Here is a 24146-nt window from a genome sequence, read left to right as displayed (position 1 = left end):
AAATAACTTTTTTCAGTTAGGACTTTTTTTGATGGATGCAACTCACCCCTGACATTTGCAGTCCTCTCAATTTTTAGAGCAGATATAATTTTTCTATTTCTTTGGCTCAGTATAAGAAAGCTATAAGAAATCCAATTCATATTTGTTAAACTGTGTTGAAAATAATTTATTTTGTAGCAAAAATGTCAGAGACATCTAATGTTGTATCAAGACAAAAGAGCAAAACTGGCATAGAAGGGATTTTGTTGTTCAGTTCACTGAGGAGGCAGTTGTCCCCCTCATTCGTACTCCAAGAAATAGTTTGTCAGTAAAGTATAGCTCAGTAACTTGGTTGTGTAAAATAAAATACATCAGGCCGGGCGCGGTGGCTCACACTTGTAATCCTAGCACTTTGGGAGGCCGAGGTGGGCGGATCACAAGGTCAGGAGATCAAGACCATCCTGGCTAACACGGTGAAACCCCGTCTCTACTAAAAATAGAAAAATTAGCCGGGCATGATGGCGGGCGCCTGTAGTCCCAGGTACTTGGGAGGATAAGCCAGGAGAATGGAGTGAACCCGGGAGGCGGAGCTTGCAGTGAGCCCAGATGGGGCCACCGCACTCCAGCCTGGGCGACAGAGCCAGACTCCGTCTCAAATAAAATAAAATAAAATAAATAAAATAAAATAAAATAAAATAAAATAAAATAAAATAATTAACACATTCTTTATAATATCCAGTCATAGGTCACTTTAAAAGCTGTAGGCCAGGCTGTTCTCAATTACTTCACCTTTATCTTAGAGCAAATGTGTTGAATGGGGAAGGAAGTTGAGAGGTTTGAAAGAGGTGTTTCTTATAAACCTACTTCTTGACCTACCAAAAGCTACCAAGTCATATTCTCTCTTCCCTTCTTCTCCTTCCCCCATTAATTCCCCCCTTCCTCCCTCTCTTTCTTCCTCTTCTCCTTTCCTCTTTCTTCCTTCTCCCCTGTCTCTATCTCCTTCCTCCCTGTGTCTGACTCTCTTACCTTTCTGTCCCATCTTCTTTTTGCCCCCTTCTCCTTGTCTGTCCCTTTCCTTCTCTGTCCATGTCCTAGGTAGCCAACGCTGTAGAAGGACTGACTGCTGTGGCCTTCTCTCAAAGAACAAAGGAGACTAGAGAGCAGAGAAATATCAGGGGAGATTGTAAAGTAGTCAATATGTCAAGGAAGGGAGAGATGGAATGTTCCTAGCTGCTATGAGGGAGAACTTACCACCAGGAGCCTTTGAAAATACAGCCATTATTGATGACAATTTATTAATCTTGAGAGAAAGTTTATAATTTTTATAAAACTGTCAAAGGGGACTACCATCTCAAAGGTGACAAAACACTGCACTAGACTATATTTTTGGAGTATATTAAACTTATTCCTTAGGTTTCCAGGGAAAAATAAATCTGATGATGTATTTACACACAATATATCCAGTATAGAATCACTTCAGGATTATTATAATTTGTTTAGAATTGAGTGGAAGTGCTGGACTCTTCTGTCAGAAAATGCATACATATTCATATCATTTTCGTTGAATTTTATAATTTTTTTTGAGTGATTGAAGTCTAATCATGGGTTTGTACATGAGCTTGTGCTGTGAAATCTGATCATTTGGTAATTTGTTTCCCATTGACTAGAAAGCCAGTGTTTATGTGATGAAAGAAAGAGAACATGGGAAAAAAGGCTGGAGAGGGTATGTGTGGGCAGGGCACGTAGGAAGAGAGGCTGGTGAATGGGTAAAACATACAGTGAGGTAGAAGGAATACGTTCTAATGTTCAATAGCAGAGTAAGGTGACTATAGTGAACAAGAATATGTTGTACATTTCAAAATTGCTAGAAGAGAGGACTCAAAATATTTTCAACACTTAGAAATGACAAATACTCGAGGTGATGGACAACCTTAACATTCTGACTTGATCATTACACCTTCTATGCAGGTAGCAAAATATCACTTGTACCCCATAAAAATATACAACTATTATGTATTAGTAATTTTTTTAAAGAAGAGTGCAGATATATCTCTATATTGCCTATAAAATAATTAAAATGGTGCCAACTCCTATTATCCAAATAATCATCCCAGCAGTGTTCAAGAAGATGTGCCATGGTCCTTGCAGAAACTTTAGATGCTTCCTCCTGACTCTACTTGATACTTGCTTTAGAAAGATTTTCTTCTCAATTTGGAATCTAGTAGAAACAGCAGCAGTAACAACTCCCATTGATGACATATCCCCTGTAGACGAGAGTTTCCAATGTGTTTAATATACATTTTCCCACTTAATTCTCAAAAGAATTTTATTGGGTGGGTCCGTTAGGTAGACCTTATTAGCTTCCTTTACCCATGAGGAAATTGAGGCTTAGACATTTTAAATGGCTTGGCCAAAATCATGAGCAATAAGTGAAAGAGCTGGCCTGGAAAGCACAGATGGCCTGAGTCAGCATTCAACAGGACCTGGACAGGGAAGGAAAGAGTGAAAGAAATGGAGAAGGAAAGAAGATGGAACAGAAAGAGAAGCAGACACAGGGAGGAAGAAGATGGTCCTCATCTTTCCAAGGTGTTTAATACTAGAATGATTGCCCATGCAATCTTATATCCTGAATGAATCATGCTTAGAAATAAAAAGGAGGGCAATGAAGACTAAGTTGACTAATGGCTGCTATGACCAGATTTTTTTTTTAAAAAATCTCTGAATGGAAAATTTACTTTTAAATCTCACACAACAGCACGTGTCCATAGCATTGATCTATGCTATAGGTGCCGGAGTAAACGTGTATGGAAATGAGTCTGTGTTTCTGCAGCAATATAAAAGGGAGATTCTAGGCTGTCTCAGGAGAAAGGTGTGGGGAGAGCTTATCTAGAAAGAAGGAGACACAAGATAGGTGACATTTCTTAAGAACTTTTGTGAGAATAATCATTCTGTGCTCATTGGCTATGGGGAAATCTTCAAAATGTGCCTGAATTCCCAGGAGATAAGCAGCCCTTTGCCAAAGGCAAAATTATAAAATATTGAAAAGATACTTCTCAGGCTAGTAAAATATGGGAAGGAGGTTCCTCGCCTCCCATCCTGTTTCACTAGCACACGAAGAGACACTGTACAGAACTGATAATAGTAGACTGAACCTGACTTACAAGAACGCCAGTTCATTTTGCTTGACTTACAATAAAGCCAGCTCTATCTTGGTAAATTCCCTAAATACAGTATGGTATCTAGAACCCAATATAAAGTTATCATATTCTTTAAAAATATTTTAGAATGGGAAGGATTATATTATTCTGTAATATTTATTATTATTGCTCTAAGTAAGTGTGTTGTGTTTTGTTTTGAATAGTTTTAAAATAGAGGTTTATCTAGTGTAATTTTAATAGTTCTCATAGTAGAAAATTGAGAATTTTTGGGCTGTAGGGAAGGCAGAGAGGCTTTTGATGTTCCACAATGCTTTAGAGCACAGGTTTGGGGTCAGGCAAAGAATGGAACACATTTAAGCTGTGATACTTATGCTGCAATGAGTATAGGCCAGTTACTTAACCCTTCCCAGCCTCAGTTTTCCTATCCTTTTTGAGGATAATAAAACCTAATTAAAAAGTTTCCTGTGAAGATTAGTTCATACAGTTCAGGAGAATTTCTCATCCTGGTGCCTTTCCCATAGAGAATAAGTAGATATCATTGGGATTTCACAGTCCTGGAACTGCTCAGGGAAATGCACATCACAGGTTCATTATTTCCCTTTTTGTCTGCATGTTACTTTTCTGCAAAAACAATATGAAAAACAGTAACAGAAGGAATCCAATTAAAATTTGCCTATATATTTTATCTCTTAATGAAATCAGTTTTTCATTAATCCGTATTTCTTTTTCAAAGCAGTATATGAAAATGTTTTATATTTTTACACATTTTAGTTTTATATTCTAAATATTACCACTATATTGTGATAACTTCCATTTTGTTGCTGTTTCCTTTTCCTTTTTTTTTTTTGTTTTTTTGAGACGGAGTCTCACTCTGTCACCAGGCTGGAATGCAGTGGCGTGATCTTGGTTCACTGCAGTTCACTGCAACCTCCACCTCCCGGGTTCAAGCGATTCTCCTGCCTCAGCCTCCTGAGTAGCTGGGACTATACGTGCGTGTCACCACGCCCAACTAATTTTTATATTTTTAGAAGAGATGGAGTTTCACCATGTTGGCCAGGATGGTCTCAATCTCTTGACCTCATGATCTGCCCACCTGAGCCTCCCGAAGTGCTGGGATTACAGATGTGAGCCACTGTGTCTGGCCCATTTCCTTTTTCTTATAGCATCTTTTCTCTCCCTTCAAGAAAATAGTCTGCAATGTTATACAAACGAAATCTACCCCATAGAGATTGTAGCTGTATTTCATAAAAGTAGGATCATACATATCACATGTACATATCTTCTTAACTTGCTTTATTACTTAACCATAGGTAGTAGGCGTGCCTCTACATTAATGAAATTAATCTATAGAAAAAATAAAGCTTTATATTGTGAGGATATGTGTACAGGGCTGGTTATTGCAGTAGTGTTTGAAATAGCAGTACAACTGAAAACATCCTGAAAGTTTATCAATAGGGGTAAGGGTGAATAAATCAAAGTAGATCCACATTACAGGGCATTCTTTGGCTATTTTAATGATATTTAGAATTCTATCTCTAGATTTTTTTTGAATTGGAACATAAAACAGATGTTGTTTAATATAATACCTTCATTTTACATATCAGGAGATTGAAACCTGAAGCAGCTTGCCCAACTTTAGTCCTTGAGAGAGCCAGACACAAGCCTGACTCAGTCCAGGGCTCATTCCACTGCCTCCCCTTCCAGGCACATGTTGGCTACAGAGTTCACACGGGGCCGAAGGTCAGCTGTGGCTGGATCTGCATATGAATTTGCAGCATGCATTTAAAAAAGCTTTTAGTACAACATCTTCTGCAGTGAGCATTGGAGAGTGTGTAACATGAAAACTGCATTAGGTGGTTTTCGGTTACAGTACGCAGTTAGTACCACCTGTTGTCATGCATTTGTTCCCTGACTGATTTTCCTGGAGGAGGTCAGAGCCCTGCATTACTTTGCTATGCACCACGATGGCAGGGTCCTGGATATTTAATCACGCTTCTCTGATGAGAAGGGTGTATGGCAGCAAGTTCCAGGGGAGTGTGTGAGTGTGATCGTCCTCAGACTGCTGTTGGGAAATGAATCCTTAGGAAATACTCAAGGACATTCAAAAGGCACAGAGGATTTCTGAGCCAAGCTTTGCCTTTACCTAGTCGAAATTGAATTTAGATTTGTAGGATGAAGTGCTAAAGAGATATTTGTCTTCCACATCATCTAATATTTTGCCTTATGTAAGTCAAAACAAGAATATATAATTTGGGAAGAATGACAGCAGTTATGTCTTGTTGCTGTTCTATTGCTGCGTTTTCCAGCAGGGCATGCCAATGTGTGCCCTCCTATCCAATTTAATCTAAAAGTTGCATGTGCTGGCAGCTCTGGTGGTTATCATTATATGATGTCAGTAATTATTAGCTGTTGGACTAGGATATGTGCTTCTCTTTTGGCATTTGGCCTATGGCATTAGTGTAGTTAGTTATAAAAGCATCACTGGACATTTTAGCACAAAAGGGATTACTCACACTAAAGAGAATTGTAACCTGGTGTAGACAAGACATCACTGAGTATATATGTTTCTGTGATTCTGTAATACCATTGCCTCTACTATTCCTAGGTGTTTACATAAGTCACAAAATCTTTTTTACTGAGCACATCAAGAATACTTCTGTTTTAATACCACCGTTATTTTTTAATAATATTTAGACCTGTTTTTTTGTTGATGATCTTAACTTTAAAAAAAATTATTTGCATCTTCTCTTTCTTAAAAACTAGTATCTGTTTATGATAAAGAAATAGTGTAGAACAGTTCAATTTCAAGTGAAAAATAGGGCAATGCCATTTATAACTGAGACAATGTGACAACAGCCTGTAGGGCACCTCTGTCTCCTTCAGGTATTCTATCCATATTCAGTTTTAATTGCTATGTCTTCAGGAATGATATCACCATGTGACCTTCAACATTGACCTTTCTTCTGAATGGTAAATCATCATTTCCAAATACTCAGTTTGTATCTTAACGTCATCTGAAACTCAGCTCTCAACCTCTACCTGATAAGTAGAAACTCAATAAATATATACTGAGTCAACTCATCATCTGTATATGTTGGCTGGGGGCCAAGGGAAGGTCAGGACATTTATTGTTCTTTTTAATTCTTTTTTTATTATGCTGTTGTCCTTCACTTAGTTACCCCAGACTCACAGTTGGTTTTTTTTTTGGGGTCTCACCTCACAAGAGAATGAGACAGAAAGTTCTGTGCCTCTCCCTAAAAAAATATACACAAGTATTTTTGTTAAGAGTCAGCTTACTCATATTTATATTAGTCTAGTAGTATATGTAATAAAATTTAAAAAATACTAATCTGCAGAAAAATTAATAAAGGAAGGGGAGAAAATAGCATGCTGAATTCGAAAGTTTAAATCACATATGTGGCCTAATTGTTTTTAAATATTAGTTAACTGGCTAATCTATAAAATATTGTAAAAAGTTTACCGAATCTGTGTGAATCCATTAGCTTCCAATGGACACCACAGGATTGCTTGCGCTTGATGACTTCTGTTCAAGCCAAATGAGCAACCTCATTGTTTTAAAGCTGCCTATTGATTGCCTTTGATATAACTGAAAATGAGGCTTCCTTGACTCACTTGTGATTTGTTTTGAAATGGAAGGCTGGGAATGCATTACCAAGACCACATCCCAGCCTCTCAGTGGTCTGCAGGTGGCTTTAGGCAGAAATATCTGGTGGGTTATTGGGAGTTTATAGAGCCATAATTTTGTCATCTTCAGCTTGCTCTTTGGTTGTTCTTTGACTTCTCATTCCAAGATGGTATTTGGCTTATGTCGCTTTGATTATCAAAAGTCTGTGTTTTTGAGAACTCAGGAGATATCAAATCTGTAAGACTCTTCACCCCATACTTAGAAATTCTGTCTATATATTGGAGGCGGGGCCTAAGAATTCTGCATTTTAAACAGGCATTCCAGGTGGTTCTGATGCAAATAGGCCAAACATTGTACTTTGAGAAAAAATGGGTAGGAGTGTAAATACAATTAAGTGGATGAGCTCCAGTGATCTCAATAAAGAAAAAAAGTTTATATATTAACACTTTAAAATGGTTATATAATTGTAGGATAGTATTTTAATACTTCCTATAACTACATGTGTTTTGTCAGGCAGGAGACTGCATGACTGTTGAATAGCTGAGAAAATGCATCTGAGTAAAGGTAAACAATATGATATTATGTTCCAGTGTGAAATTAGAACCCCAGTTCCTTATTCTAAATGACCCACCAAAGAGTGGGAAAAAGAGAATTTCTCATAAGTTGATTTTGTATATGTATATTAGCTGACATTATCCGTGTGTGTGTGTGTGTGTGTGTGTGTGTGTGTGTGCGATGTGTGTGTTTCAGGATAATGTCAGCCTAATTTTATGGAATATTGGGCTTGAGGACACGTCTCATCCTTTTTTCTTATAATCTAGGTATACATCTATGACTGGAAACTTAGCTCCCCTAACCGTACTGACCCCTCAACCTTTCCTTTTTTGAAGTCCTGGATGCTGACACAGAATCCAAATTCCAAGCCCATGATGCCAGTCATGTCTCCATTGGACAGGACTCTCCAGTGTATTTTTATTTTCTTTAAAGTATGATGTAAACATCTGTCTCTGACTCTCAGGGCTCTCCCTCAGCTAAACACATCTGCTCCCATCTCCTGTAACAACAACAATGAGGACTTCAGACAGAGTTTTAAGAGGGTGGGGTCTCATCAATGGAGCCTTAGCTCTACCTGGTGCACATTTCCAATGGACTATTTGTCCAAAATCTACACATATGTCATAAACACTTTTCCTTACCTCTGAACACTCATGAATAACAAACAGTGGCTCTCCTTAAAAATACAACCAAACAAAGAATAGTTCAATCTCATCTTCTAGAAAAAATTTCCCTTCTTCGGCCCTCCAGGATATTTTGTTTTACTTTTTAAAGCTCATAATTTGTATTTAGTAGATACTTCTGTGAATCTATTTACATGTAAATATTTGTTCACATTGTCACACTCAATACCAAGGTGATACAGAATCCTCATATCTATCAATGATTTAGTCTTCATTGTGTGACATTAGACTATGGCAGAAAGCCTCAACAATGGCATCATTTAGGCATTACCTAAAATGTTTATCGTATGGTTTGTGGTCGATTTAGACCTAGCCACACTAAAGGAGGACTTCTTATGCCAGTAGGGTTGATTTTGACTTGCTTTGTATTCACAGAGCTATAACCAAAGTTGATGCAAACATTGGTAGTGTCATGGCAGGCTCTTTACTCAGTGAAGTAGGGGAACAGCTTCTGGAATAATAATGGACCTGGCACTGGGGAGTTCTTCTCTAATGGACAGTAGCAAGTCTGATATTTTATCAAGACCCACTTTCAAAACCTGTGACTTTGCCGCGAGGCTCTGCTCTGCTTCTCTTTGCAGCCCCATGGTGTGCTATTTTTGTGCTGCACATGTTTAATTTTGCAACTTGTGACAATTTGAAAGGCATAACAATGTCTGTTCCCACTGAGATACACAGAACACACCACGATGTTTTGAGAGGAGCAGTCTTTGAGAGAAAACTCCATTGTGAGAAGAGTCTTCTTGGGAATCACTACGCTCCTCATTCCTTGAAGAGAAGCCAACTTTCTTCCCTTAATCAATCAGTCACATTTATTTTTCCATTCTAAGAAGCAATGAGGATCATCTAAGTGCATTTAAGATTTCATATATTTGGACTTTGGCCTTCTCTAAAAGAGCTGCTCTGAAAAACATTTCCTCCAAAATGCAATTAGGAGAAATATATCTTGAAATGAGCCTACACTTCTTTGTCCTTCTGTAACTTATTTCACATGGCCAGTAGTTGCTTGTGGAATCATCACTCATCAAGGAACCTTTTGTTCTTATCACATGATGAGCCGGTTTACATTTAAACTAAATTTTTCTGTAACTTTACTGTTAGGAATTTTAGTAGTCCTCTTACCATGTGCCAAAACTGGTTTCATCTCGAAAACCTTTAAGCCCTTATGAGCTGTTCACTTATATTTCTTTGTAAATGACAGTGGCTTTGCTCAAACATCTCTGAAATATTAAAGACATCTGTTATTATTGAACATGCAACTCTTGATTCTTGATATTGCTGCTAGTGGTAGTTATATCTAATCCAAATTAGCTGATCATTAAAAGAACATTTTTGTTTTCTGATACTCTGTGATATTTGTATAGTTCTCTTCCTAATTATGTTTTGTGTTTTCCCAAGGATAGCATTAAACAACATTATTTTCCCTGCATACTCCCCAACAATACATAGATACAGGCAGTGGGATCCTTGCACACATCCAACACAATTGGTGATTAGTAATTACTTTCCCTAGAGAAAATATTGATCATGCTGGTGCTCTAGGCTTCAATGTGAAAAATGAACCTTCTACAGAGGGCTGATTTTGAGAAGGTTTTTCAACAGATTGATTTGTGGATTATTAGCTGACTGTCCAGGGTCTACAGAAAGTTACATATACAGAGAAAGCACCTATGTGCACATTCCAGGTATCTACATGGGTCTCTTTTACACCACCTTCAAATTTTACTCAAACATCATCACTTTCTCTTGAGGACTTTTGGTATCACCTTGCTTTACATGCCCTGCCATCCCTTCCCTCCATTCGACATGCTCAGTGTCCCTTTGCCTGCTCTGTTGTTTCTTTCCCCGTTCCCCATTATAAGCTCCATGAGATACCAATTTTGTCTATTGGATTCACTCATGTATATTCAGCACCTAAAACAGTAGTGCATAGAAGGGGCTCAAAAGGTATCTTTTAAATTTTATTTATTACATTTTTCATTAAATTTTTATTTGGGTATAATTGTAGATTAGCATGGAATTATAAGCAAATAATACAGAGAGATGCAGTGTACAATTTACTCATTTTTCTGCAGTGGTGACATCTTACAAAACTATAATAAAATATCACAACTCAGATATCAACATTGATACAATAAGGATACAGAAGACTTCCATCACCACAAGGATCTGCCGTGTTGCACTTTTATAGCGAATGCCCTTCTTTCTGCCCCCACCCTTTGCTTAATCCTTGACACCCACTAATCTGTTCTCCACTTTTATAATTCTGTCATTTTGAGAATATTATATGAATGGAATCATGTGGTATGTAATCGTTTGAGACTGGCATTTTCACTCTGTGTAATTCCCTTGAGAGCCATCTAAATTGTGTCTATCACTAGTTCATTCCTTTTTATTGCTGTGTAGTATCACATGGTTTGGACATATACAATTTCATTAACCATTCACCCATTAAAGGGCATCTAGATTGTTTCTAGGTTAAGACTATGATGAGTCAAAATGCTATAAGCATCCGTGTACAGGTTTTTGTGTGAAAATAAATTTTTATTTCTCTGGGACAAATGCTCTGGAGTACAATTGCTGGGTTTTGTAGATGATGTATGTTTGGAATTTTAAGACACCGCCAGACTGTTTTCCAGAGTGACTGTAACATTTTACATTTTCACTGTCCATGTATGAGTGATCCGGTTTTTCTGTGTCCTTGCCAACATTTGGTCTTGACACCATTTTTGATTTTATGTTAGCCATTCTAATAGATGTGTAGTAATAACTCATTGTAGTTTTAGTCTGCATTTCAATAATTACTGATGCTATTAAATATCTTTTCATGTGCTTACTTGCCATCTGTTTTACCTTTGTGGTGAAATGACTCTCCATGTTTTTTGCTCATGTTCTAATTGAATTGCGTGCTTCTCTATTGTTGAATATTCAAAGTTTTTATATACTCTAGATACAAATCCTTTGTCAGATAAGTGGTTTGCATATTTCACTTTCACTCTGTATGTTCTTTTCATTGTCTTGACAGGGTCTCTGATGAGTGAAAGTATTAAACTTTGATGCCATCTAATTTATTAATTTTTCCTTTTATGGCTCATGTTTTTGGAATATATACTAATTGAAAACATCTGTTTTACCAGCAATGAACATTGCTAAGGACTCTGCGTAGCCCTAGATTCTGAAGATTTTCTTCTTTTTTTTTCTAAAACTTTAACAGTTTTACATTTTACATTTAAGCCTGTGATGTATTTTGAGCTAGTATTTATACAAGGTGTGAGATCTTCACCAAGGTTGGGTTCTTGCCTAAGGATGTCCATTTGCTCCAGCATCACTGTTGAAAGGCTGTCTTTCCTCAACTGAATAGCTGCTCTTGCATCTTTGTCAAAATTAGGTGTGCATAATTGTGTGGCTCTATTTCTGCATTTTCTACCCTGTACCACTGAACCATGTGCTCATCTGTTGTTCTAACCATACCTCACAAACTTGAGAACTGCAGCCATATAAGTCTCAAAGTCATTCTACCTGATTTCAAGACTTACTTTTCAAAAGTGTGCTGGCTATTCTAGTTCCTTTGTACATCTATATACATTTTTTGAAAAATCTTGTCTATGTTCGAAAAGTCTTGTAATTTTGCTTGCAGTTGCAGTAAAGAACTGACATCTTTACTATGTTTTATTTAAATCATCTTTTTATTTTTTATCAGAGTTTTTGTAATTTTTAGCACACAAGTCTTGTATATGTTTTGTTTGACACACACCAAAGTATTTCATTTTTTGAGTCATTGTAAATGATATTGTATTTTAAATTTTAGTGCCCATATGTTCATTGCTAGTACAACAGATTTTTTCAAGTAGTATAATTGAATACTTAGCTAGTATCCTATGACATTCCTGAAGACACTAATTTATACTAGAAATTTTAATTTTTCCACCTGTGAGTGAGAACATGTGGTGTTTGGTTTTTTGTCCTTGCGATAGTTTGCTGAGAATGATGGTTTCCAGCTTCATCCATGTGCACATGCACCCTAAAACTTAAAGTATAATAAAAAAAGAGAAATTTTAATTTTTATAGATTCTTTGGGTTTTGTATATAGAAAATCATCTTATCAGCAAATGGAAAGATTTTATTTATTTCTTTACAATCTGTATGCCTTTAAGTTTCTTTTCTTACCTCATTGTACTGGCTAGCACTTCCAACACTATGTTGAATAACATTGGTTGAAGCACTTTTTTGTCTTGATCCTTATCTTTGGGTGAAAACATTCAGCCTTTCACCATTAATCATAATGTTACTAGTAGGTTTTTGTAGATGTTCTTTATCAAAGTAAAGCAGTTTGTCTATTCCTATTTCTTGGATTTTTTTTTTTTTATCATGAATGAGTGTTGAATTTTGTCATAGGCTTTTTTTTGCATCAATGAATATAATCATGTGATTTTTTTTGTGGGGGGCCTGATAATATGATGTACTACTTTGATTTTTTAAATATTGAACCAGGCTTGCATCCCTGGAATGAACTCTACCTGACTATAATATATATTTCTTTTTATATATTGCTAACTTCTCTTTGATAATATTTTGTTTAGGATTTGGAGTCCATACTTCTAAGAGATATTTGTCTGTACTTTACTTTTCTGTGATATTGTCTTTCTCTAGTTGTTGTGTCATGCTAATACTGTATTCATAAAATGAATTATGAAGTATTAACTCTTGTCTATTTTCTGGAAGAGATTGTGAAGAATTAGTGTTAATTCTTCTTTTCATGTTTGATAGAATTCTCCAGTGAAACCATGTGGTCTGAAGGTTTTTTTAATGGAAAATTTTATAAATTGTAAATTAAATTTACTTACTTAACAGGTATAAAGCTATTCAAATTATCTATTTAATCTTTGGTGAATTATTTTAGTTTGTATTTTTTAAGGAATTTTTCCATTTCATCTAATTCACGAAAATTATGTTGTAGGGCTGTTTGTAGTATTCTTCTCTTACGGAATGAATATTTGTTTTTCCTGCTCACAAATTTATATGTAAAGTCGTAACCTCTCAATGTGATTGTATTTGGAGCTGTGACATTTGGAGGTCATTGGGTTTTGATAAGGTCATGAGGATAGTGTGCTCAGGATAGAATTAGTGTCCTTATAAGAGGAGGAAGATACCACCTCTCTCTCTCTTTCTCCTCCACGTGAGGATGCAGAGAGAAGACAGCACTCTCCAAGGTAGAAAGAGGGCCCTCACCAAAATCTGAATATTCTGGCACCTCGATCTTGGACTTCTCAGTCTCCAGAATTGTGAGAAATTAATGTCTGTTGTTTTAGCCACCCAGACTATGGTATTTTGTTGTAGCAGCCTGCATTGAACAACATATCTATTATCCTTTTGACATTTGTAGGTTTTCTAGTTTTATCTCTCATTTTAAAAAGTATTTTTAGTAGGCCGGGCATGGTGACTCACTCCTGTAATCTCAGCACTTTGGGAGGCCAACGCAAGCAGATCATCTGAGGTCAGGAGTTTGAGACCAGCCTGGCCAACATGGTGAAACCCTGTCTCTACTAAAAATAGAAAAATTATCTGGGTGTGGTGGCGGGCACCTGTAATGCCAGCTACTCGGGAGGCTGAGGCAGGAGAATCACTTGAACCCAGGAGGTAGAGGTTGCAGTGAGCCAAGATCATGCCCCTACACTCAGCCAGGGTGACAGAGTGAGACTCCATCTCAAAAAAACAAAACAACAACAAAAATGTATTTTTAAATGAATTAAAACATCCATCTTAATTTTTGAGTACATTATAGATATCTAAATTCTAATATATCTAAAGCAGATCTTTTGATTCTCTTAACCCCAGAAGACTACAGACAGTATTAATTTGTATTTATTTATATTTTTAAGTTTTTAATTGGCAAATAATACCTGGCATATATTTATGGGGTACAATATGATGTTTTGATATATATGGTTATTGCAGAAAGATTAAACTAAGATGATTAACAATTTGATTACCTCACCTACTTATCTTTCTGTGGTGAGAATGGTTAAAATCTACTCTTTTCACAATTTTGAAATACACGTTATTAGCAGCTGTGGTCATCGCATTGTACAATTGATCAATAAAATGTATTCCTCCCGTTTAGCTGAAACTTTGTAACCTTTGACCAACATTTTTACTTTTTCCATCAGCCCTTCCCTCTCATCCTCTGGTAAATACCATTCTACTCTTTGTTCCTATGAGTTCAACTTTTGTAGATTCCACATATAAGTGAGATCATACAATATTCGTTGTTCTGTGCTTGGCTTATTTGACTTAGCATGGAACATCCTTGAGTTTCTTCCATATTATCACAAATGGTAGAATTTCCTAATTTGTATAAGGCTGAATATTATTCCAATGTGTATATATACCACATTTTTTTATTCATTCATTTGTTGATGAACACTTTGGTTGCTTCTGTATCTTGGCTATTGTGAATCATGATGAAATGAACATGGAAATGCAGATATCTTTTTGACATACTAATTTAATTTTTTATAAATATCCCCAGAAGTAGTTTTGACAAAGGTGCCCAAAACACACCATGGGGAAAGGACAATGTCTTCAATAAAAGGTGTTGGGAAAACTGGATAACCATATGTAGAAGAATGAAACTGGACCTTTATCTCACATCATATACAAAAATATTAACTCAAAATAGATTAAATACTTAAATGTAAAACCTGGAACTGTGATACTACTGAAATATAGGAGAAAAGCTTCAGGACATTGGTATGGACAATGATTTATCATATAGGACCCCAAAAGCACAGACAACAAAACAAAAATAGAGAAATGAAATTGCAGCAAACTAAAAAGCTTCTGCACAGCAAAAAACAAACAAACAAAAAACAACAAAAACACAGTGAAAAGATAACCCACAATTGGGAGAAAATATTTGCAAACCATACATCTGATAAGGGGTAATATCCAAAATATGTAAGAAACTCAAATAGCTCAATAGCAAGAAAACAAATCATGCGTTTTAAAAAGTGTGCAAAGGACCTGAACAGGTGTTTCTCAAAAGAAGACATACAAATGACCCACAAGTTCCTGAAAAAACATTCAACATCCCTAATCATCAGGTAAATGCAAATTAAAATCACAATGATCTATCACTGCATATCTGTTAGAATGGCTATTAGCCAAAAGACAAAAGATAACAAGTATCCTAAGGGTGCAGAGAAAAGGGAACCTGCGTATACTGTTGTTGGGAATGTAAATTATAATAGTACAGCTATTTTAGAATACAGTATGGAGTATCTCAAAAAACTCAATTATCATACGATCCAGCAATCCCATAGCATTTCTGTGTCATCAACTCATTAAATTTACCCATTCGGTTATTCATGTCCCAAACTAATTCATTCTTAATTCTTTTCTTTCCCTCATGTCCCTATTCAGTGTACCAAATTGTACTGATTCTGTTTTCAATTATATCCAGAAACTGACTACCTGTATTTCCACTCCAGGCCATGCCACCATTGTTTCTCACCTGGACCACTGTGATGCCCCCTCACATGTGTTCCTTCTTCCACTCTTGCTCCCTGGCAGTTCATCCTTTTCATAGCAGGCAGATCACACAAGTCCCCTATTCCCTAGGTGGCTTTCTGGCAAACAGACTGAAATCTAAATCCCTTACCCCAGCTATAAGGCTTCACATACTGTAGCGCCGGACTTTATCCATGAAAATGTCTCCCAGAAGTCTCTCCTGGCTCAGCATGTTTCAGCAGCCACACCCTTCTCTCTGTTCCTTAAGGATGCCAAGCTCATTCCCAGCTTGGCGTATTTGCATAAGCTGTTTCCTCCACCCAAGGTGCCCTTTACCCTAAACATCTCACGGTCAGTTCCTTCTTGTAATTTAAACTCCTGCTTAACTTCTTTTCTTAGAGACCTCTTTCGTGACCTCTCAACCTACTCACTTTCTATTCTGCCAGCTGGTTTTAATGTTCTCTCCTGGTTCAACAGCACTTACTCATATGGGATATGTTCTTATTTATTATTTGATAACTTGATGTTTTCTTTGTTTAGGTGTAAGCTGCATGAGAACAGAGGCTTTGCCTTTCTCAGTTACCACTGTGTTCCCAGCACATAGAATGATGTCTGGAACATAATAAGTGTTCAGTATATAATTGCTACATCTATGAATAAAAGTGCTGTGCTTAAAGTTGTCCATTCCCTATCTTATTTTACTCTCCAACAAGTAAATAAAATATGCATTCTATTCCCACTTTTGTAGATAATGAAATGGGGTGTTCAACTACTTAAACCAACTGTTGAACTACAATTGTGTATTTCTTCTGCCTATTTCAAACTTAGGGATGCCATCACTCATGGTAAATGTGTAGGAGAAAGAACTTCAGAAAGCATGTTGCTGATGTTTGTGTATGAGTCTATTTATATCTTAAATAATTTCAATTAAAGTTCTGAAAATTCCTAGAATGCATGCTTTGTTATTCCATTTAAATGGTTAGAATGGTTAGAACCCTGAGACTGGTGGGAATGGGGAAGAGTTCTAGAAGAGAATGAGTTTCCATTCAATGTGTTTCAGTCTATGAGTCCAGGAGTTCTTTCTTTAGTGTAGAAGAACATCATTTCATTTGTAGTGCTGTTGGGAATTATCAGTTTCAACTAGAATTATTGCAACTGTCAGAAAAAGAAGCCAAAAGGCCTGTCTAGGTATTTAAAATATGGCCCCATCTGTGCTAAATCTCACAGATATAATGTTTATGTTTATTCAGAACAAACAAAAATAAACAGAAACTCTAGGAGTATAAATTAAGAGTGTAGACAAATCCCGAAAACTGCCTAAGGCACTTAAGAATTCAGGAAAACCACTTTTTCAGAGAAGCCAAGCCTGTAGTTTTCTGGCTTTCACAGCAACTGCCTCTATCCCAATGTCTTAAAAGGAAAGTACTTTGTGAAAATTGCAAATCCTTGCAATTGTTCTGGCTATTAACTTTAAAAAAGTTGATTGGTAGGGAGATGGTTGTGTTTGCCTTTTTGAAATATGAAGAAACTGAGGCACTTCTTTCTCTAAGGACAACGCAGCAGATTAGTTTTGGAGCTCTGTTGCCTGGAGGCAAAATGTAAAGGGCTTAAGATTTCTGGTTTCTAGGCTACTGTGTTTTAAAGGAGACAATTATGTATCCTAATTTCCAAATACCTGAGCCCGCGCTGTGCAGAAAATGTAGCCAGTTTTAAGAAACAGCTTGTTTTCTACCTCTAAGCCCATGAAGAAGAATACATTTATCCCTGACAAAATAGCATTGTCCCTATTTGGTGGTAAATCATCAAGTCTGTTTAGAATCAGGGTCAGCTTCTCAAATGAGCCTTTCCCCCATGTAGCCTTCCTGAATCTGATTAACACTGTGTCAGGGAGTTGTCTGATGTCTGACCTTGAGCAGCATGCTTCCCTCTCCCCACCTCCTTTTTTTGGGAATCATTCATTTTGTACAGCCTCGGGCCCTGAGATTCCTCCCCAGCAGGCTGGAGTGCACTCGCAGGTTCCCTTTATTGGTATCCGAAGGGTTTCAGACCCAGTGACCTGTCATCTGTCTTCTCACCTGCTTACATGCTGATTCACTGATGAGCTGGCATCGCAGGCCCCGCCTCCCTCTGAATGGTCTGTGAGGTTGCAACTGCTTCTGGAGAGGGGATGCCGAGCCGAACCAGAGCTGGGTTACTACAAGTGTGAACCGGCAGCCTGTCTGTTGCCACAGAAGAACTTGGTCACCACACTGAGAAGCCGTGTTTTCTCAACTCCCTGTTACTGTTGTAGCTGTATCTGGCTTCTCTAGCATTTTAAAGGAATTTCTGATTGAGGCGCTAACAGCTAATTCCACAGGAGTTGTAAGGCAGCCTGTGCATAAACTGAGACAGAAGTTTCTCCTCAGAGACTCTCTTTTTTTATTATTATTATTGGCAAAGACTTCTGGCTCTCCTCAGAGGAATACCTTGTTGCTTAAGATGAGTGGCTGTAGAAAGCGGTGTAAACGTGAAATACTGAAATTTGCCCAGTACCTTCTCAGACTATTAACAGGTTCTCTTCATACAGGTAATGACTTTTTTTTTTTTTTTTTTTTTTTTTTTTAGTAGAGGCTAGTAGAGCATGGTAATGAAGTTGAAATGGAATAGGAAAGGCTCACTATTTCTTTGTTGTGATTATTTTTAATGTTGTCAATAAAATGCAACTGTATTGGCTGAGATTTATGTTTCTAAAAATGTGTGCAGTGCAGCTCTTTTGGGGGTAGAACTGAATTCTATGGATGTATTTTTTTATCTCTTCAAGGCAGTGTTCTTGGTAAATTTCAGGAAACAGTATCTGCAGAGTAGAAAGATTTTTTTTTTAAATACATGATTGTGCAAGGGGTTTTTCTCTTCTTTCCTGATTGCTGCAGTTTACTTGAAAAGCACACAGATTTTCTTCTTGCAGATATTTAGAAATTCTCTAGAACTGTTTGATTATTGTAATCCATAGATTATTTCCCGTGTGTTTGATCATAGGGCTTGGCCGGGAAAGAGTTAAGGATATTTCTTTTGGATCTCTGGGTTCCTTGCAAAATATGAGCAAAATATGAAAACAGCTGAAGAGTAAAATGTCCATGTGAGGTTTGATATTTGTTTCATTGCAGTGGATTTCAATGTTTAAAAATTTGCACGATTGAAATAGAAATTCTATTTAAATCTAAGTGTTGATAGCAAGAAAATATTTTTAATATGTTCCAAAATTATGAGGCTAAATCAACAGTTTTTTTGCTCATGAAATTCCTAGGCAATGCTGTCATTAAGTTAGTGACAGGTGGGACTAAAATACTTGACACTGATAATATATATATTTTTTAACAGATCATCAAACTTCTGAGAGATGAATCTTGGTTAATAGGACACACACTTTGATTCTGGTCATAAAGAACTGTTGTGAGCTTTATTTTTCAAATACTGACCTATATTTGTTTTCTTTAATCTAAATAAAGAGAAAAAAAGAGTAAAGAAACTCACACACTGTAAGTAAGGATGATGTAAGGATGATGTGCCATTTATGATATCGTGTCACATTTGACAATGAGCAAGAGGTGATCTTGTGCTGATATAAAGCTGAGAGATGAATTTGAGCAACATTTTACCTAAGAAAGTAAAGTCTTGGCGATAATTAACTAAACTGCATATACAATTATGTTAGTGTAATAAGGGAAAACCATTTTAAGAGAGTAACTGACAATCAAATGATTTTAGAGAGCATCATCAAATATTAATAGATATTAAGAGGATTGTTAATATCCTAATGTTAATTTCCTGTTAATATCTGCATTTTAATCTTTAGGTAATGTGAATTGTGGTGACTTTGGATATTCTTTAAGGAATAATCATTGAGAGTCTGTATCTGACTTTTGCCAACTCGGAGCTCTGTGGTGTTTCTCGCGCAGTCTTCACCTTTAGATTACAAATGTTTAGTCCCATCACTATGACTTTGACATTACCTGCATATTAGCTTTAAACATTCAAGTAAGGATGATGTGCCATTTATGGTATCATGTCACATTTGAAAATGAGCAAGAGGTGATCTTTTACCTTGCTATGAAATTAGAGAAATATTTTATAAAAGAAAGCTTTCCATGAGGTTTCCATGGTTGTCTGTCCTTTCCTCTCTGATAGGGCAATCCTAAGGTTCTGTCTGTTTCTGACTGGATTTAGATGCAGTTTTCTGCCTGTCTAGCTCATTCTGTTTGTTGAATAGTTTCCTTAAACTTTTGATTTCAAAGAATTTTATGAAAATGGTAAGCGGTTGGGAAACTGTAAACCATAAGTATTAAATCCAAAACACTGTGGTTGGTACTTTATCACTGGATGGTACTTTATAATATGGAAATTATGGAAAGCTAGTATAGCAGTAATATTTTAAGCTTCATTCAATGCGTATTTGGAAATCACTGTAAGTGGGATTGCTTTCTTCTTTTTGAACCACAGGAGAAAAAAAAAAAAGAAGAAGCACAGCATCTTTGAACTTTGAGAACAAGGACCGACAGATTATCATAAAGTAGTAACATAGATTTATGACCTGAGAAATGTGATTACAGCAACCTGTTTCTTGTAAAAATTCTTTTCGGCTCAGTCTCTAATACTAAATTTTGTGATATCCAGCCAGAATCTTTACAACTACTCAAAATGCGACTTGGAAAAGCCAATTTATGCATTTACTAGATGCTGTGATAATATACACCATTCATATTACAGAGTCTAATGTAAAATTCATTAGGACACTTTCAAGTCCCTTAGCTAGTAATTAATGAAGAAGTAGGAAACAGAGTTGAACTAGCTTAAAAAATTTCCTTTAAGGCTGGATATGCAGGCAGCTGCTAATTGTATCCTGAGCAATCAGCATGTATCTTTGTAGTTATCAAAAATTTAAAACAACGCGAACATGTCTTGGGTGATTTTTTTTCTTTTTACCAAAAAGCTCTTTATTTTTTATTTTTATTTTTTTTTTTGTTCAATCGTGTTATCTGAGGAAACGGTGATTTTGTTTTACATTTGAAAACAAGTTAATTCCGAAATATATAATTTTATTTTTGGCAGCTGCTTCTCATTTGATACCACAATGGGCCATTTATACAAACATAGAATATTGGAAGTGCAAAGAAATTTTTGTGGATACAAACTTTCCTTCAATTTGTCTTATTAGTGTTATCACAAGTTACAGAAAAGCAATTTCCTTTTGTGAGAGCTTTTCATGTAAGTTTTGGCAGTGTCTAGGATTGCTTACAAATTAAAAATTTAATTTGATTTCTAAAATAATTTTTTTAGAGAGTACAGATTCAAAAGTAAAGATTTGTCCAGCTAAAATAAGATACATCTATTTTCCCTGAAACTTCCTACATATTTTTTATCATGGCAAATCACTTCTCAAAGAGTGTATTTTACAAACATATATAATGTCTGTATTTATCATAAAAACATATGCTTTTTAAAAGTTTATTTGTTATGTATAGCAAATCACAGAAATCCATATGCAAATATTACAAGTTAATGGCCTCAGTTCACTGTAGGATCAATTTTCCTATTTTCTTCTCAGTTTGAGATCTGCCTCTTGATGTACCATATCATATTCAATTCTAGATGGGGCTCATGCTACCCAATATATTCTTGTACACCTAAATAAATGGAGATAGGTCTTAGGATTGCTCCAAGAATACGACACTTCTATTTGTATATGATAGGAACCCATACAACACCCTATCATATGAATGCTGCCCCATTGAGAAGGATGAATGTTATTGCAGATATCATGTTTTGAACTGTTTCTTCTTTATGTGTGAAATTTAATATTGTCATGTTTTAGGGTACTTATTTGAAGGTTGTTTTGACATTTTTCAATATTCTGTACATTGTTTTCTTGAAAAATCAAGACCTGAACACATTTTTCCATTATCAAGAATTCCCCAAATATACGTGTGAGGTGAATATTGCCTGGAGCTCTGTTTCAGGCTTCAGGTCTGAAAGTTATAGGCATGTCCAAGTTCAATTCTCCACCTAAGGGAAGCAAAAGCAATTTAAACCCAAAAATTCTGTGAAACACTGAATTGTTTAACTAGTGTGTTAAAGTATTTCAAATTTTGTGAAATTATATTATTAAAAGCAGGAGGTAAGAATTCATCATTCCATCAAGTAGAGAGCTTTAGATTAACGGATGAGAGGGAGAGATGATGCACATTTGTCCATTTGTTTCACAAGTTTTCTTTGAGTGGTTTCCAGCCTTAAAATTGACATCACTGAAGTTATTGTGGGTCAAGCCACCACAGGCTAGTCATATAAAGACTTTTTTTTTTTTTTTTTTTTTTTGAGACGGAGTCTTGTTCTATCACCCAGGCTGGAGTGCAGTGGTGCGATCTCAGCTCACTGCAACCTCCACCTCCTGGGTTTTAATCAATTCTCTCTGCCTCAGCCTCCCGAGTAGCTGGGATTACAGGCGCTCGCCACCAAGCTCTGCTAATTTTTGTATTTTTACTAGAGACGAGGTTTCGCCATGTTGGCCAGGCTGGTCTTGAACTCCTGACCTCAAGTGATCCACCCACCTCAGCCTCCCAAAGTGCTGGGATTATAGGCATGAGCCACCGTGCCCAGCCTTAAATATTTTAAATATTTTTTATACTACATTTTTGAAGTCTGAAGAGAAGGTAAGAGGTGATCCTAAGCAAAATTGGAGACTTGAACAAAGTTTGTTTCTGGCTGTGTGCCCTTCCATTTTCTGTTCTCTTCTTTCTCCCTGGAGATGATAGAACACAGAATCATATTTCCAACCTCTCTCTCCTATGTACTCTCTCATCCCCCAGCCCAGCCACATTTACACATAGGGCAGACACATCTCACACAAAGGAAGTACCCCTAAAGACCTCACATAAATAAACACTAGCAAAATTCAAGTTGAATCTTGGCAAAAAAAAAAAAAAAAAAAAAAAAGACAGGATTTTCTATTTCCCAGTTCAAGTGGCCCTGACATGTGGCAATCAAATACACAGTTTATGTTCTCTTGGCCCGCATGCTCTGAAATTATGCTATTGCTGATTTATTTTTTTTCAACTTTTTAATCTATTCTTTCAAATTTTGCTGATAAAACAAGATTATATTTCTTAAAGCATCATGTAAAATTTTTATTATTCAAATGCATATAAAATACCACCATGTTACACTGTTTTCTTTTGCTCTTTCTTCCATTGAAACCTATTCTGAAGCTAAAAGAAAGCAAAGAAAAATGATGTTTACACTTGACTGCCAATGAATTTATGGAACTGTGTTACTTTTCCCAACAGAGTTTACATTTTCAACTTTATCAGGATAATTATTTTGTCCTGTTTAACTTTATAATCAGGATTAAAGGGACGTTTGTGGGGAATTCATGGTCTTGCTTAATCTTCTTATAATCTGCCATTTCTGCCAAATCTGATTACATGATCTCTGATTTAAACAAACAAAACACTTATATATACAGACTACTGGTTGCCTTCTTTAATTTCAGAAAGAAATTTGCATGTTAATGTTTTATTACATTGCAAATTATGTTCTTTTTCCTATAATTAGCATAGTAGGTAAGCTTGCAGGGTTAAAGCCTCTTTCCCAAAGAAGACTGTTTTTATCATTGTCATAACTTTAAAGTAGTAAGTGGTCTGATCTCACAGTCTTAGACATGGTAAACTCTTAAAACTCACTTGTTGACTGGTTGGCTAAATTAATCAACCTGTTGCACCAGGTCTAAAGGGAGGAGCTCATGTTCATAGAAAGAGTTGCATTTGGCCTGGTGCGGTGGATCACGCCTGTAATCCCGGCACTTTGGGAGGCTGAGGTGGGTGGATCACCAGGTCAGGAGTTTGAGGCTAGCCTGACCAATGTGGTGAAACCCCGTCTCTACTAAAGATACAAAAAGTTAGCTGCGCATGGTGGCGGGTGCCTGTAGTCCCAGCTGCTCAGGAGGCTGAAGCAGGAGAATCGCTTGAATTCTGGAAGCGGAGGTTGCAGTGGCCAAGATCGCGCCATTGCACTCCAGCCTGGGCAACAGGGTGAGACTCTGTCTCACGAAAAAAAAAAAAAAAAGAGCTGCATTTGCCCCTCTTGCTAAAGGTAATTAGAGCTTTCTTACCAGAAACTTCAGCACTTACACATCAGTGCCTCGTTTAAGTACTTAAAGAAATGTTTAAGTTTCACAATACAAGACAAAGACTACTGAGGGTATTATACATCGATTGTGATCTGTATCAGTTCTGTTTCTGGCAGGAATGAGATCTTACACTCCAGGAAAGAATTTGATAAAGTGACTCTATATTGGAGCAATAAGGGGTAATGTGTATGCTCCAGCTGGTAACAGTAAACTATTGAAGAGGCAAGAGATAGGAACCATTTCCAGAGCCTGGAGAGGAAACCTGTGTCTAGAAAGCTTCCAGACAGAGTGGTGGCCTTGAGTACAGGAATATAGCCTACCCACAGAGGCCTGTTAGGAAGAAAGCTCAGGGAAGAAAAAAATGCTGGTCTCATTTTCCTCCTACTTTCAGAGTTTCTGCTACTGCTTCCATTGTCTGACCCCATCCTAGGAACCTGCAGGAAAGCTACTCCAAGCAG

The 24146-nt window shown here is 36.6% G+C and overlaps 1 protein-coding gene across 4 annotated transcripts in view; it reads left to right on the top strand.

The window, feature by feature from the left end:
• KCNIP4 (potassium voltage-gated channel interacting protein 4) overlaps positions 1 to 24146 on the top strand; it is a 1223194-nt gene that overhangs the window by 233999 nt on the left and 965049 nt on the right. The window contains exon 1 of one of the 4 annotated variants that reach the window (XM_063603742.1): positions 17702 to 18096. The exons of the other annotated variants lie outside the window; for them this stretch is intronic. Coding sequence (XP_063459812.1) covers positions 18009 to 18096 — 88 coding nt within the window. The 5' untranslated portion in view covers positions 17702 to 18008. Of the gene's footprint in view, positions 1 to 17701; positions 18097 to 24146 lie in introns of those variants that run through there. 4 annotated transcript variants of the gene reach the window in all.

This window comes from Pan paniscus, chromosome 3 (assembly GCF_029289425.2).
Source record: "Pan paniscus chromosome 3, NHGRI_mPanPan1-v2.0_pri, whole genome shotgun sequence".
NCBI classification, from domain to species: Eukaryota; Metazoa; Chordata; class Mammalia; order Primates; family Hominidae; genus Pan; species Pan paniscus.
The sequence above is the reverse complement of the archived record's forward strand: the minus strand, read 5'-3'. Positions and strand labels throughout refer to the sequence as shown.